Source organism: Physeter macrocephalus, chromosome 14 (assembly GCF_002837175.3).
Source record: "Physeter macrocephalus isolate SW-GA chromosome 14, ASM283717v5, whole genome shotgun sequence".
Classification (NCBI taxonomy): domain Eukaryota; kingdom Metazoa; phylum Chordata; class Mammalia; order Artiodactyla; family Physeteridae; genus Physeter; species Physeter macrocephalus.
Genome location: NC_041227.1, coordinates 75,436,647 through 75,453,891, shown reverse-complemented (window position 1 = coordinate 75,453,891; position 17,245 = coordinate 75,436,647). Strand labels below are relative to the sequence as shown.

The window sequence follows — 17,245 nt, the reverse complement described above, 5'->3', positions numbered from 1 at the left end:
TTGTGTTCCTGTCTTGCTAGTTGTTTGGCATAGGGTGCCCAGCACTGTAGGTTGCTGGTCGTTGAGTGGAGCTGGGTCTTAGCGTTGAGATGGAGATCTCTGGGAGAGCTTTCACCGTTTGATATTACGTGGAGCCAGGAGGTCTCTGGTGGACCAATGTCCTGAACTCAGCTCTCCCACCTCGGAGGCACAGGCCTGACACCTGGCCGGAGCACCAAGACCCTGTCAGCCACATGGAATTATCAAGATAGTGGTCACTGGCAAGTGAAACCACAAGAGAAGACGCCCGTGCTATGCCTGGTCCTGCTGAGCAATTTTCAGACTTCAGCTCATTCTGGCAAGAGGGCGAGTGGGTCAGCGAGGCAGGGTGGGGTCCGTGAGGCGGGTGGCGCTCAGCCGGTGCGCGGCCTGAGGGGCCCAGTCGAAGCCCTCGGGGAAGGCCCACGGCGGCCCAGCCTCTGGCCTCCTGCAGCTGCGGCCTCTTTGGGGTCTCCCTCCTGGCGTCAACTCGCTCTCACTCCTGCTTTGGCGGCTGTGCCTTTACCCTGAGCTTCTTCAGTAGACGAGTGCTCCCTGAGGTGAGGCACAAAAAGCGCGGGCCTAGCTGCAGCGCGGGAAAAGGGGGTGGAGCCACCTGAAATACTTTCAATGTACCTGTATGTGCACATTCCCTGCTCAGCAACCATCAGCCCATGTCTCTGTCCCATCCACATGCCACTGCTGCCCTTTTCCATGTTATTTTAAGTCACATTGTCTGTAAATATTACAAAATGTTTTGCAAAATTGGGCCTCTTTAAAATATACATAACTGCAACGCCATTGTATCACTTTCCCCAAATATATATTTTTTCCTTGACATATTCAAATATCGAGGAGTCAAATTTGAATAGAACAGAGGTCTAACCATCAAGGAATTTATAGGCTAGTGGAACAGATAGACGAGGAAATCAGTGATTATTCTGGAGTAGAGTCATATGCCCATGTACATATTCTGACCTAAGCATCCCCTGTGTGGGGGAGAGAAAGACAGAGAGACAGCCAGAGAATAACACAAGGGAATTAGAAGGGAAAGGAGAGGAAAACAATTGAAAAATAACAATTTAAATACTCAGAGACGTTTCTCCAGCTTCCTTCCCCCATGAGCACGTGACCAACACAAGTGTGCGTGGAGATGGGAACCCGTGTTTCCTTCAGTCAGTCTCATTTCCTAACTGCCATTCAGAGTGTGAACATCTCACCACCCTGAATGTAATTTTAGTGTTTAAAGAGAAATTTTCTTTAAACAGCATTTATCTCATCTCCTCAACAGGACTGAAAGCTCCTGTAGAGTCAGGAGAATGGGAAGGATCCATTCTCACACAAAATAACCACAGCAGGATTCAATGACTAGACCACACAGGTATCTCTTATGCTGCTGGTCCAAGAGTTAAGTTAAAACCTCAGATCTGGAGCTATTGTGGTTTTTCTGTTTCATTAACTTGTTTCATCTACTTCTGTGGTTACAGGTTCAGTAAGAAGAACAAGGAGAGCATAAATCCTTACACATACCTGCCCTTTGGAACTGGACCCCGAAACTGCATTGGCATGAGATTTGTTATGATGAGCATGAAACTTGCTCTCGTCAGAATCCTGCAGAACTTCTCCTTCAAACCTTGTAAAGAAACACAGGTCAGTAGTTAATTTTCTGCATGAATAACATTTTATTGGGAGTTTTTTTTTTAACTGATGGGACTCTATATATCTAAGCATGTTATCAATTCAAAGAGTAATGTATTCTATTAGCCAGAGAATCTGTTTGGAGCTGTCTGAAATCTTTAATTGTCAGTCATCCACGGAGGCTAAGTCTGTGGCTTTATAAAGCCCCAACTATAAAGGTCATCTAGAGTCAACGCAGTTAGCATGAGATGATTATACACAGTGCATTGAACTTCAGAAATATCTTAAATTTGGTTTCAAGTCCACTGGAATGAAGGGAAGTGTGTGCACAGTCATGAGAGCACACGCTGAAAAGTCATGGCTTTTCAGTGATGCTCTTCTCCACCAGCACTTACAGAAGCTCTCCTGACAGTGGTTCTCAGCCTCTGCTTGTATAATGAAATTGATGGGGAGCTTTAAAAAAGCCCTGATGCCTAAGTCATCTCAGACTTCCTAAAATAATTCACCCGGAGTGCGGCCTTCAGAGCGGCCCCACTGATTCTCCTGTGTAGCCACGGTGAGAACCCCTGAATGAAAGCATTTCTGCCAGATGTGAAGGACTCCCACAGCCCCCTCACCTTCCAGGGGTCCTGCTGCCATCAAGATGGGCTCCCTGTACACTCTGATAATAACTCTGTGTGTGCTCTTCCCCGCCCCCCCACCCCGATTCTGTTCTTCCCCCTTCAAGTTCTAGCTCAATCCCGGGCCCCTCCATGGAGCCTTCCCCACCCAGTCCACAGCCCACTGTCCCCTCGGCTCTGTTATCAGTTACCACAGGCTGGCATCGTGGATCCTACCCCTTAACTGGACACTTTGTCATGGAACCATCCAGTTTGGTTCCTATGTTTTCTTTGCCCCTAAGAATGCCCTTAACTCTAGCTCCTCATTTTATTCCTTTAATAAACTCCCAATGCTGCCTTGCAGTCATCCGGTAAATGCTTGAAAAGTGACTTTCAGTTGATTTAGAGTTCTGGGATACAAATTATGTTCAGTTTGAACTTTTAAAATATAAAAAAACGACATGTAAGTACATGCTTAGTGTGTGTGTGTCTATTTGTCTGCAGGGGAAATACATGTATGTCATATGAAATTTTAAAATACAAGGTGTTACATATATAGAAAGATCTGGAATCTCTCCTCTGAGGAGCACAAAGAACCGTTGCCATTGTTCATTCATATCAAGCACGGCCCTGTAATAAGGCTTATTTCTAGGAGTCACACATTTAGTAAGCAGCTGCCCTACTTGAGTAGGCTTTCTCAGGGAAGAGGAGGATAGAGACTGTTTCCATTTTACTTGTGGGCATCTGTGTGGCCGTCCTGTAGGTGTGTACAGACAGGGGACTCAGCCCTGAGAGAAAGGGGGCCTCTGGCACCCCTGGGAAGGGCAGATGCTCCCTGAAGCTCCACCCAGGCACCCACAGGCTGGGGCTTCTCCCTCCACGACAATCTGCTTGCCCGTTAGTCAACTGAGATTAGAAGGTCGCTGTTGGTTCCCCCAACTCTAAAGGAGTGACTGGGTGAGAAAGGGGCTAAAAGTCTCAGACCAAACACTGTGGTCATCAGAAGTTCACCATTTGCACTACACTTGGAGCCAGGAGGTGTTAAGAAACAGACGTAATGCTTCACAACGACCTCTTCCCATCATGAAACTGGGTGGATTCTACTGGGAGAGGTGATTGGACGCTTTAGAAGTTGAGGAATGTGCTTACAATTAAAATTGTAATACCTACTCAGGATCACCTTGTAAGTTCCAACACACACAAAATTACCTCTATATCCTTTTCTGAGAAATTTTGCCACAATGCCTAAGAATCTGATATGTTTTTAAAACTCAGTATTTTTGCTTAAAATTTAAATCAATAAAGAACACAGGCCAACCTGATTTTGTCTCAAGCCTGGTACAGAATAGGTACTCAGTAGTTATTTTGCTGAATGAATGATGGATGAATTCTTTCACTATCCCTCTTGACACAGCTTATAGAATAAATATAAAGAATCAAAGATAGGTAGGGAAAATTGAATGAAGGTGTGCAAAAGGTACAAACTTCCAGTTATAAGTAAGTACTAGGGCTATAATGCAAAACATGATGACTATTGTTAATATTTCTGTATGGTATAAGAGAGTAGGTCCTAAGCGTTCTCACAAAGGGAAAATATTTCTTTCTCTTTTCCTTTCCTCTCTATATGGGATGATGAATGTTAACAAAACTGTGGCAATAATTTTATGATATATGTAAGTCAAATCATTATGCCGTACACCTTAAATTTGTGCACTGCTGTAAGTCAACTATATCGCAATAAAAATGGAAGTTAAATTCTGATAGGACATGAAAAGGGAATACCGTGAACAACCGTATTCCCACATGTTTTATAATATACGTTAAATAGACCAATTCTCTGAAAGACACAAACTATTAACATTCAGTCAAGAAGATATAGACATCCTGGCTGTCCCTATATCTGTCCCTCTATCTATCAAACATACTGAATCGGTAGTTTAAAAAAATCAAATATACATGATGCTAAAAGTAGCTTTTACATGTTTGTAAAGCATTATTGTCCATAATGTATCTCGTCTACTTTGCTTTTTCCTGTTGGTGGGGCTCCATTAATCGTTTCTCACGTGTTTGTTTAAATGTTGCAGATCCCCCTGAAATTGTCCACTCGAGGACTTACGCAACTGCAAAAACCTATTGTTCTAAAGGTTGTGTCGAGAGATGCGACCATCAGTGGAGCCTGACCTTCTCGAAGGACGTGGGCTTTGGTCTTCAAGGAAGCCGTATCCGAGAACACCTGAGACGTTACTTACTTTGTGATAAAACCATTAAATGAAGATGGGCTTCACCTGCTTCCCCTGATGGATGACTAGGTATTCTGCCCAATCATTTAGCTTTCTCACTGTCTATGTGGAGTGTTATATATTGCATCGTATAAAGGAGGTGACAAGTAAGTGCCGGATACTCAGCTTCACGGGTTCTCCTAGGACCATCTCCATCCACCTCCACTTAGGACCATCTACTCCTCCTGAGCACTGATCAGAATGAAAATTTCTCAACAAACTCTAATGAAAGTAAGAATGATTGTGGTGACTGAAGTAGTGACATTTATGTCACAGATTTTATTTTGAATATTCTAAATTAAATATTACATTGAGCAAGTCAATAAATATCTCTTTACAAAAATATTATCTGATGCCTTTGTGCACGTTAGGGGGAATGTACACAGCAGAATCAGAGAGACTCAGGGACTAAATGCTTTTGACCATCACAATCCCTGGTGGGTGGGGCCTTTTAAAAACTCCAGGTTGACATATTAAATAGGTAAGGGTTCATTGACTGTGACTTTGCCCAGTGCTTAGAAATCTGCCTTTTAAATCTACCTTTATAGTTTAAATCTACCTTTCTTTGAGCACATATGTTTTCTTTCTTTCTTTTTAAAAATTTATTTATTTATTTATTTATTTATTTATTTTTGGTTGCGTTCGGTCTTCTTTGCCGCGAGTGGGCTTTCTCTAGTAGCGGCGAGCGGGGGCTGCTCTTCACTGCAGTGCGCAGGCTTCTCATTGCGTTGGCTTCTCTTGTTGCAGAGCATGGGCTCTAGGTGCGTGGGGTTCAGTAGTTGCAGAACGCGGGCTCAGTAGTTGTGGCTCGCGGGCTCTAGAGCGCAGCCTCTGTAGTTGTGGCCCACGGGCTTAGTTGCCCCGCGGCATGTGAGATCTTCCCGGACCCAGGGCTCGAACCCGTGTCCCCTGCATTGGCAGGCGGGTTCTTAACCACTGCGCCGCCAGGGAAGTCCCGGAGCACGTACGTTTTCGTACCTCTTTGTATTCCATCCTCGACTCCCAACTGTCTTAATGCAATGAACGTGGAATAAAGGTGGCTGATTGGTCAGTTGGTTGGGCAGAAAGCTACAAGCACTGGTCAGTTTCATTTGGTATCAGAAGCGGCACAGGGCTCTTCCTTTCCTTCCCTTTTCCTTCCCCTGCCTTGCCTTCCTGGAAGATCCAGCCCTAAACCAGTAAGTGGGACACAGAACATGGCAGCCTCACACTGCAGGGCGGAAGCAGAGAAGGGCGCACAGCGACTCCAAGTCAGAGACAAAGTAGGGAATAGAGGGTGTCCACAGGGATGGAAGCCCGGCATGGGTGTGGGAACCCCAAATACCCACTCATAGGGGTGGCCTGTAACAGCAGCCAGAGCCTAGATAGGGTGTGGAGAACCCAAGCAGGGTTAGGGGAGGGGGCCTCATGAGTGGAAAGGGATGGATCATGGCTTGGGTACGTAAAGGAGGGGTGATCAAGTAAGTAAATATATAAAGGATGGTGGAAGGCAGAACTCTCACTGTAGGAGAAGAGAGTCACTGATTCAGAGAGGGAGAAAACCAGAATAAACCCCGTGGAGTCAGCGACTGAAACTGAATGTATCAGTGTACATCCATGCTTTTCTTTTTTTTTTTTAACTTTTTATTTTATATTGGAGTATAGCTGATCAACAATGTTGTGCGGGCTTCCCTGGTGACGCAGTGGTTAAGAATACGTCTGCCGATGCAGGGGACACGGGTTCGAGCCCTGGTCCGGGAAGATCCCACATGCCGCGGGGCAACTAAGCCTGTGCGCCACAACTACTGAGCCTGCGCTCTAGAGCCCGCGAGCCACAACTACTGAGCCAGCGCACCTAGACCCCGTGCTCTGCAACAAGAGAAGCCACCACCATGAGAAGCCCACGCATGGCAACAAAGAGTAGCCCCGCTCGCTGCAACTAGAGGACGCCCACGCAGCGACAAAGACCCAACGCAGCCAAAACTGAAAAATAATTAAGTAAATAAATTTATAAAAACAAAACAATGTTGTGATAGTTTCAGGTGCACAGCAAAGGGACTCAGCCATATATCCATTCTCCCCCAAACTCCCCTCCCATCCAGGCTGCCACATAACATTGAGCAGAGTTCCCTGTGCTATACAGTAGGTCCTTGTTTGTTATCCATTTTAAACATAGCAGTGTGTACATGTCAATCCCAAACTCCTGACTATCCCCCCCGCCCCGTAATGATAAGCTTGTTCTCTAAGTCTGTGAGTCTGGTTCTGTTTTGTAAATAGGCTCATGTGTATCATTTCTTTTTAGAGTCTGCATGTAAGGGTTATACAATATTTCTCTTTCTCTGTCTGACTTACTTCACTCAGTATGACAATCTCTGGGTCCATCCATGTTGCTGCAAATGGCATTATTTCATTCTTTTTAATGACTGAGTAATATTCTGTTGTATAATGTACCACATCTTTTTTATCCATTCCTGTGTCGATGGAAATAGGTTGCTTCCATGTCCTGGCTATTGTAAATAGTGCTGCAATGAGCACTGGGGTGTATGTATCCTTTTGGGCCATGTTTTTCTCCAGATATATGCCTAGAAGTGGGATTGCAGGGTCATATTAAATCCATGCTTTTCTATGTAGATAGGTGATAGTAGGCTGGATGATATAGACGGATGATAGATAGATAGATAGATGATAGATAGATGACAGATAGATGACAGAGAGAGAGTTACAGATATAGATAGGTATGTGTGTGTGTTTGTGTAACTACAAAAACACGTAACACCTACTGCTTTCCACTGATATAGTGTAGAAACAGTAACACCCTAATAGCAATAAGCATACCTTGTGTCTAGATCTTGGATTATAAATATCACTTTCCACTGAAAGGAATTGGGCTCCTTAGAGAAATGACTGATTCCAGGGCTGGGAAAGTACATGATGACGATGGACCGTCTTGGGCTAGAAAGCAAGGAAATGTAAACATTGAGGGGCATGTGTCCAAAGGACCCAGAAGCCAGCCTGAGGGGCTTCCCCTGCCCGAATCAGGGACCATTTGAGCATCATAATAAATAAGGATAGTAAGAGCTGTTAAGCCGTTCAAGAAAATAGGAAAACATGAGTACATACAGATATACGTAAATAAATTAATGAATGAATTGCAGTTTGACGAGGAAACTGACGTAGCTTCAAACTAGTGCTGCTCAAAATACCCGTTAATTATAGAGGGGAAGGGGCAACCAGAGTGGAGGAACCTGGCAGACAGCCCTTTCCTCATCAGAGAGCAGCGTCAGGGATGGGGTGACTTGATCGTGCTTCACCTGATGGGACTCAGTGAGAAGAACTCATCTCACCTGTGTGAGATCCCTGCCAAGGAGGCACACCTGAAGCAAACCCGGGAAAGAGGCGGGCAAACCCAAACGGAGGAACATTCTCCTCCTCGTCTGTAACGGTTTGGAATCTTCGAAAGAGTCAACATCTTGAAAACCAAAGATAGACTGAAAATGTTCCAGACGAAGGAGGCTACAGAGAGGCGACATCTAAACACAACTCGAGGGCTGGGTCCTTCTGCTACAAGGACATTGTTGGGACAGGTGGGGGAACCGGGGGCTCTGAGGTTAGACGGCAGTGATGTGTCAGCGTTAACTTCCTGACTTGGAGGTCATATTGTGGTCAGGTAGAGATGTCGTCGTCTGTGGGTCCTTCAGGGGGTGTGAAATATCAGGTTGGCGACTTACTGTGAGATGGGTCCGGAAAATGGTTCTTTCAACAGACACTTCGGTAGGTTTGTGATTGTTTGTTTAGGGTGGTGGTCACAAGGGTACCTTTTGGCTTATACAGCTCTCCCCCTCTCTCACCTTAGTTTTCTTTGTCTTGTTTTTTTCTAAGGAGGTAGCACTACACCGTGACCAAGGAGTGGCTCTGAAGCTGGAGCTCCTGAGTTTGAAATCCCAGGACTGTCCGTCCAGAACTGAGTCTAGACTAATCAGTGGCTTTGGGCAAATCAGACAAGCCCCTCCATCCCTTGCATTGCTTGGCCCACAGGGTTTGGGCTGAATTTCAGTGCTTCTCTGCCCCTCAGCTGAATGCCACTGTGCACACATTAGCTCGGGCTCAGCCACTGTCTTAGGTCTGGTTCCCTAAAAGCAGGGCCTGAGGGCTCTGGCACAAAGAGTTTACTGAGAGAGTGATCGCAGGGGAAGGGAATGAGGGGAGCTGGGTGGGCAAGGGGTGAAGCTGGGTGAAGATGTGCTCTCTGTGGAGGCTGATTCCACAGGAAGCCTGAAGGCGATTTGTAATACAGAGTAGACCCCACCTGGGGGCACAGGCCAGCCTTTTGTACCCCATCGTAGACTGGTCTTCTTTCCCCCAGGAGGCACAAGCTCCCAGGTGAAGTGGCTTCAATTTGGCCCCCGGAGATTCTCTAGAGAGCAGGGCAGCCCTTAATCAGTAGCAGCCAATACTCCCAGTAACTGGGGCAGGAACGTGCAAGCTCAGGGTAAGGGATCTGGTAACTGCCTGGAAGTCCTGGCTGAATTTCATAAATACACCGTGTCTGTAAGGAGGGAATGAACTCTCTTGATTCTTCTTGTTTTTTTTTTTTTTTCCCTTGGGATCTGTCTTTTCTCGGCCAACAATGGACTCAAGTTTGGAAACTTCAGAAACAATTTTTGCCCCAGGGTAGGAGGAGGAGAGTGGGAGGTACATCGCCCCAGGGGGCTTTGAGGTCCTACGGGGGCCCTGAGCTCACACAGCTGGACAGACCCTCCAGCCCCAGTTAGAATCCAGGAAATAATGTCCTGAACATTTATGACTCAGTGGCTCCACACACAGCAGGTGGTAAAAAGCGCCATTTAAAAGCAATAAGGAGGAAAGAAATGAAGAGTTCACGTTCAGCAAACTCCCAACATTTTAATGATTTTTCGCTACAGCTTGAGCTCATGTCTCCTCCTCTTGCTGACAGAAGATACATTCCATAATTTGTGATTACGCTATAATTCTTGTCCTTTTTAGCACTAGTTGAACAGTTTATGAGCTCGTAAGAGTGAACATTTCTAGAGGGTCTGCTGAGGGTCAGGTATCTGATGGGCAAGGTCACATGTTCTCTTCACTCAAAGCCACCAGGAGGCCAACTTGCAGGTCCAGGACCCAAGCCCTTCAGGTCACGGACCAGGGTCTGGTCTGATCTGGGCTCCTTTAGGAGGAAAAGACATAACTATTAACGCTCATTTTATAGATTAGGCAACTGAGGTTGAGAGGGTTTAAATGACTCACCCTGGGCCCGCATATCAGTCACATTTTGTGGATCCCTACTAGCCAGCTGTCTACACAGCAGAGAGCATAGGTGTCCCTGGAGTCCACAGAAAGCTAAGGGACCTCCTGGGGCAGGTTCCCATCCATACCCTTTCCTCCCCGCTTTCCCCCTCTCTCCCTGGCAAATTCTTACAGATTCTTAACCATTTGGACGTTTTGATTTTGTGGTTACAAAAAGTCAAAATTTCAGAAATGTTACTGCATCACAGCCACTAGGACGGCTATAAAAAATAAGGTATAAAGCAAGTGTTAGTGAGAATGTGTAGAAATTGGATGGCTCTTTCATTGCTGGTGGGGTTGTAAAGTGGTGCAACAATCATGGAAAATGTTTGGCCTCTCCTCAGCAAGGTAAGCATAGAATTACCGTATGACCCAGCAACTGCATCCTGGGGAGAAAACAGAGAATTGGAAAGTTTCTCAAAACCAGTACATGTATCTTCACGTTCATTGCCGCACTATCCACAAAAGCAAAAGGTTGGAAACAAGGAAAATCCATGGATGAATGGATAAACGAATGGTTGTATATGTTGTATACAATATGATAAAACAAACTTATTTTTAAGGCAAGACAAGAAAAAAAATTTTCATACATCAAATTCCCTCTCTGCCGGGACTTCCCTGGTGGTCCAGTGGTTAAGACTTTGCCTTCCAATGTAGGGGGTGTGGGTTGGATCCCTGCTGGGGAGCTAAGATCCCACATGCCTCACAGCTAAAAAACCAAAACAGAAAACAGAAGCAATATTGTAACTAATTCAATAAAGACTTTAAAAATGGTCCACATCAAAAGAAAAAAAAATCTTAAAAAAAAAAAAATTCCCTCTCTGCCATTTGGGCCCCGCTCCCCCTTTAGAGTGCATTGTGCATGTGCATTAACCACACCTCCTTAGAAGACACAGGAATGCCTGCTTCATCGTCAAGAGCAATTTTCTCTGGTGCCAGCAAGATAGCTCCTTAGAGATAACAATCCTTTTAATCTTGTAAGGGGTTGCAATGTGCAGATCTGGCTTGTGTAAACTGTCAGTATGTCATTTGATGTATAACCCTTTGACTCAGAAACTTAACATAACTCTGCTTTGACCTCTAATGGTTGGAACGGTCCTCAAAGCTTTCTGAAAGATTGTCTCCCAGGTTATAATCCTCAGATTGGCTCGAATAAAATTTTCTGTCTCTTTCTTAGATTATTTTTTTAAGGGAACTTTTAATTTTTATTTATTTATTTGTTTGTTTGTTTTTGGCTGCGTTGGGTCTTCGTTGCTGCGCGCGGGCTTTCTCTAGTTGCGGCGAGCGGGGGCTGCTCTTCGTTGCGGTGCGCGGGCTTCTCATTGCGGTGGCTTCTCTTGTGGCGGATCACGGGCTCTAGGCACGGGGGCTTCAGTAGTTGTGGCTCGCGGGCTCTAGAGCGCAGGCCCAGTAGTTGTGGCGCATGGGCTTAGTTGCTCTGTGGCGTGTGGGATCTTCCGGACCAGGGCTCGAACCCATGTCCCCTGCATTGGCAGGCGGATTCTTAACCACTGCACCACCAGGGAAGCCCTAGATTGACTGTTAATTAATTTTTTCATGAACAAATAGAACAGTATTCAGCCATCAAAGGAGTGAAGTACTGATGCATGGTGCAAGAGGGATGAACCTTGAAAACGTGAATGAAAGAATCCAGACACAAAAGGCCACATATTACATGAATCCATTTATATGAAACATCTAGAATAAACAAATCCATAAAGAGAGAATGTACATTGGTGGTTATCAGGGCCTGGGAAGAGGAGAGTGGAGAGCATGTGCTTAATGGGCACAAATTTTATTTTGGTGTAATGGAAATATTTTGGAACTAGATAGCGGTGTCGGTAGCACAACATTGTGAATGTGCTAGATGACACTAAATTTTTCATTTTAAAGTGGTTCATTTTGTGCCATATGAGTTTTACCTCAGTTAAAATTTTCACATCCCAGGAATGTACCCTAACAAGTACAAGACAGGTCACTATGGTGCCTGCAAAGCCCAGTAGCTCTTTCCAGAGGCCTTGCACGCTCTCCAGCCCCCTGTTGACCAGACCAGGGTGAGACATTGACCATAGAAACAGAGGATCCCTATCTTGGCCTGGGATCTGATCACTCCTTTATTAGCAGTAAGAAAGTTGGCTTGATTTAGACCCTGTCTTTTTCAACCAAGAAATGAGAAGCATACTCAACAATGGTAATGATGGTAAGGTGGGCCACTCTCACATCCTGAAATGCCCTTTCCCCTTCTCTCCTTCTGGCCAAATGCATGAGGAGATGGGATCAAGACAAGTCTGAAGAAGCCACTCTTGGCCAGATGAAGAAGAGTCTTCAGATACTACCCTGAGGCACTTAGATTTTATCTTGGGGATGATGGGAGTGGTTGTACGGATTTGAACCACAGAGGAATGTCACAAGATCTGGGGTTTTTTTGGTTTTTTTGTTTGTTGTTTTTTTTTAAACATCTTTATTGGAGTATAATTGCTTTACGATGGTGTGTTAGTTTCTGCTTTACAACAAAGTGAATCAGTTATACATATACATATATCCCCATATCCCCTCCCTTGATAAACCATTAGCCAGACTCATCAAGAATAAAAGGGAGAAGACTCAAATCAATAGAATTAGAAATGAAAAAGGAGATGTAACAACTGACACTGCAGAAATACAAAAGATTATTAGAGATTACTACAAGCAACTGTATGCCAATAAAATGGACAACCTGGAAGAAATGGACAAATTCTTAGAAATGCACAAGCTGCCGAGACTGAACCAGGAAGAAATAGAAAATATGAACAGACCAATCACAAGCACTGAAATTGAAACTGTGATTAAAAATCTTCCAACAAACAAAAGCCCAGGACCAGATGGCTTCACAGGCGAATTCTATCAAACATTTAGAGAAGAGTTAACATCTATCCTTCTCAAACTCTTCCAAAAGATAGCAGAGGGAGGAACACTCCCAAACTCATTCTATGAGGCCACCATCACCCTGATACCAAAACCAGACAAAGACATCACAAAGATAGAAAACTACAGGCCAATATCACTGATGAACATAGATGCAAAAATCCTCAACAAAATACTAGCAAACAGAATCCAACAGCACATTAAAAGGATCATACACCATGATCAAGTGGGGTTTATTCCAGGAATGCAAGGATTCTTCAATATATGCAAATCAATCAACGTGATACACCATATCAACAAACTGAAGGAGAAAAACCATATGATCATCTCAATAGATGCAGAGAAAGCTTTTGACAAAATTCAACACCCATTTATGATAAAAACCCTGCAGAAAGTAGGCATAGAGGGAACTTTCCTCAACATAATAAAGGCCATATATGACAAACCCACAGCCAGCATTGTTCTCAATGGTGAAAAACTGAAACCATTTCCACTAAGATCAGGAACAAGACAAGGTTGCCCACTCTCACCACTCTTATTCAACATAGTTTTGGAAGTTTTAGCCACAGCAATCAGAGAAGAAAAAGAAATAAAAGGAATCCAAATCGGAAAAGAAGATGTAAAGCTGTCACTGTTTGCAGATGACATGATACTATACATAGAGAATCCTAAGGATGCTACCAGAAAACTACTAGAGCTAATCAATGAATTTGGTAAAGTAGCAGGATACAAAATTAATGCACAGAAATCTCTGGCATTCTTATACACTAATGATGAAAAATCTGAGCGTGAAATTAAGAAAACACTCCCATTTACCATTGCAACAAGATCTGTTTTTACCAGGCTCTGTCGGGTGGCTTAAGAAGGAAATTCCCTGGATGGGGCCAGCACAGAGTCAAGCAAAACTTGTTAGGAAGTTACTGCAGCAATGAGGAGAGACCAATGCTTTTCCTTTCTTTTCCAACATTGCCCCAAGACCCTCATTTTTTTCCTTCATCTTACACTTCCTGTTTCATTCATTCCCTTCCGTATGGTTGTCCGATATTTGCCTCTATTCTCTGATTCCTCTTTTACTCCTTTTCATCACTTTTTACTTTCTGCTCTCCTGGAAACCCAAATGATTCTGATTGTGACATGTCTGAACCATTTGCTACATCCTCTAACTGCTGACACCAAAAGTGCAGTGAACACCCAACTTAGTAACGGGTAGAAAGATGTGCATATCGTTTTTGTAGTCACAACAAGCTGTGCGGCATTTGGAACAAGAGTGGAAACATGATGGGATGTGTGGAAGGAAATATTTATCCCATGGGAAGATGACATAACCTGCAAAGTTATTTCAGGAGGCCCCTTGAATCTAAGCAAACAAGCCATAGGCACAATTTAGAATCGCAAGATCTGGCTCTGTGATCTGGATTCATGGTTTAATTCCTTGGGCAGGACTTTTCTCCACCCTGAGCTTCTGTTTCCATATCTGTCAAGTGGGAATTAAATAATCCCAATACTACTTATCTCACAGAGTTTTCACGACGATCAATTAAGAGAGACATGAAAGAACTTTATACGGTGTACAGTGTGGTAGAGATGTTAGTGGCTAGTTTATCAGGAAAGAGACCCTTCAGGATGGAGCAGAAAGTGAGCAGCCCTGAGGATGTCCTCCTCCTCCTCTTCCCTTTGCTGTGAAGTGTATGGAAGTGCTTCTGCTTCGGGGCATGGGGGAGGGGCTTTCTCTATGGTGCAACGTGTGTGGGTCTGAAAAAATATTCTCCTACCTCGCCCCAGCTCTCATCGATGGGCTTGCAAGGGGACGTCCGTCACCTTGTCTCTGGTTTGGGGCAGAGCACTGGTCACCACCCTCTTGGAAGATCCGGGTTTTAGTGATAGCCCCCCATTAAGTTCTTGGGCAAGGCTGAGCCTGGTTTAATTTAAGACCTTGGGCTCTAAAGCTAGATAGTCTAAATTTGAATCCCAACTCTGTGAGTAATTAGTGATGCATCCTTGAGTGGTCACTTCACCTTTCTGTGTCCCAGCTTGCTCATTTGTAAAAGAGAGATCATAACAACACCTACCTCATGGGCTTGTTGGGGGAATTGAATCACTTAATGAAGGCTGAGTACTTACAACACGCAAGAGGGAAGAGATATGGGAACATATGTATATGTGTAACTGATTCACTTTGTTACAAAGCAGAAAGTAATTAGTGATGCATCCTTGAGTGGTCACTTCACCTTTCTGTGTCCCAGCTTGCTCATTTGTAAAAGAGAGATCATAACAACACCTACCTCATGGGCTTGTTGGGGGAATTGAATCACTTAATGAAGGCTGAGTACTTACAACACGCAAGAGGGAAGAGATATAGGAACATATGTATATGTGTAACTGATTCACTTTGTTACAAAGCAGAAACTAACACACCATTGTAAAGCAATTATACTCCAAGAAAGATGTTTAAAAAAATAAAAAATTTAAAAATTTAAAAAAACAAAGAATTGTTAGCTTTCCTTGCCTGAGGTTAGGTCTTGCTCTGTGCGTGGGTGTGGGTGTGTGTGTGTGTGTGTGTGTGTGTGTGTGTGTGTGTGTGTGGTATATGCATGCCCCTCTCTGCAGCCCCAGTTGAGAAACCACTCTAGAATTTAGAGCTCAAGACCTAAATGGTTGGTTGTACTCTCCCAGGTCCATCCTATTGCATCTTGGCTCTCCATCTTGCCCGCAAGAACCCTTGGTTCCTGACTGGGCTGGGGGACTTGGGGACCCTCAATGACATATAAGGGAAGAAGAATAATGGAGGGAATGTTTAGAAAATCCTCCACAGACACAGAGGCTGAGAGAGGCAGGCAGTGAAGGGACCACGTGGTTGAAATAAGTTCCTTTTAGATGAATTCTGGTCAGTTTCCATCACGGACAGATGAGGAAACAGACCCAGGGAGGCCCAAGGTCACACACTCCCAATGCAGCAAGCCCTGCTTATTCTGTTGCCTTCATATCTTTCAAGGAGAGCAGAGTTTAAGGATAGAAAGAAAAGTCAAATATATCAATGGTGAGGGAGCTTAAGTAAGGGGTTCTTCTACTTCATAATACATGTCCTGATACGTAACTCAATATTTATTTGAGAAGTTATTTGTTTATGTCTCTCTCCCCTTTAAGTGTAGGCTTCATGAGAGCAAAGATTTTGACTTTTGTATAGTCAGGGCTTGGCATGTGGCCTGAACACAGCAGGCATGGATCCCAACCAACATACAGGGACACTGGGGTGAGGTGCCCACCTCGTCTAAGGCCAGGACAGAATGTCCTGTCACTACCTCCCCACCCTTGATACTAGGAGACCCTGAAAAGTTGTCTACTCACCTCCCCAAGCCACCAAAACTTAGCTATCACCTGTTACCCTGAAATGGCATGCTCAAGTTTTGCCCTACTGAGAAGAATGAGGGCATGGGAGCAGAGATACAATACAAACACATAATCTTGCTTTCATTGTTTGTACACTCCAGACTGTGACCTGTGAAGTTTGAGTCTAACACACAAATCACTCCAGAGCAACACTGCCTCCCCATATGGTGGGCAATTCTTTCAGCCAGTGGACGTCAGGACGGGCTTCCCGGAAGAGGAGCCACCTGGGCAAACAATATAAAAGGACAGGAATAGCAGACTGACAGTGCGTCTTGTATCACTGAGTCCCTGACACCCTGTTCACCTGTCAGTGAGCCTAACGCCTCCCTGAGGGTTTGATTTTCAACTCTGACTCATTGCTAAGGACTGAGAAGATAAGCCATTTATAGTTGATGAAGACACTGTGTTTCTGAAACTTGTATAATTAGTCTACCTTGGCTGTACTCTAACTACCTATTTGTCTCTGTCTTCAACCTGAATACTGTCTGGATTTTAGTCACATTTGTGCCCTAGGCATTGAGAACAGAGCTTTGAAAGTACATGACGAGCCCATTAGTACACAAACGACTAGATGAGAGACATGGGGTGTGGGGTGATCTTCGGGCATACGTGCCTTCCGTCACAATCTTAGCATATACGTCGCTTCCTGTTAGGTCTTCCTGGCTGTGAATGAAGGGACACAAAGATCATGCCTTCTATCATTTCCCCTTGCAGAGCAGGGCCATTTGCATTGGTTAGGACGTGGTACTGGCTACATTTTATTCCCAGGAAATGACTAGCCTATCGCCATTGGGATAGATTCCAACCAGCTGGACCGGCCCTGAGGTGAATAGGGCAGGTGACGGTCATATAAGGCTTCGTGAGAAAATCATCATAGCCAAGTATGTGTTTTGGAGGAAGATGAAATCATATAGTTTCTATAAAAGGTTTTGTTCCCAAGAAGAAAAAGAAAGGCTGTGGGTTTAGTTGAGTGAACTAAGTTGTCAGTAGTTAGCAGACAACACCCCAATCATCCCATGTGGGTTGTATTTTATGTTCCTCTCAGCTGGGAACATAGAGGTTGATCCTACACACAAGACCCTTAGTGTCCTCATGACCTGCACCTGTCTTTATTCCTGGTGAGGTGAGATAGAGTCC

At 44.5% G+C, this 17,245-nt stretch overlaps 1 protein-coding gene across 10 annotated transcripts in view; it reads left to right on the top strand.

The window, feature by feature from the left end:
* LOC102979137 (cytochrome P450 3A29-like) overlaps positions 1-6,730 on the top strand; it is an 86,610-nt gene extending 79,880 nt beyond the window's left edge. For 8 of the 10 annotated variants that reach the window (XM_055089850.1, XM_055089845.1, XM_055089848.1 and 5 more), the window contains 2 exons: positions 1,506-1,668; positions 4,340-4,876. In XM_055089850.1, the coding sequence (XP_054945825.1) occupies positions 1,506-1,668; positions 4,340-4,435 (259 nt within the window). In that variant the 3' untranslated portion in view covers positions 4,436-4,876. Of the gene's footprint in view, positions 1-1,309; positions 1,400-1,505; positions 1,669-4,339; positions 4,877-6,178 lie in introns of those variants that run through there. The other 2 variants (XR_008619091.1, XM_055089849.1) reach the window with 2 other exon arrangements.
* The last annotated feature ends 10,515 nt before the right edge of the window (positions 6,731-17,245 follow it).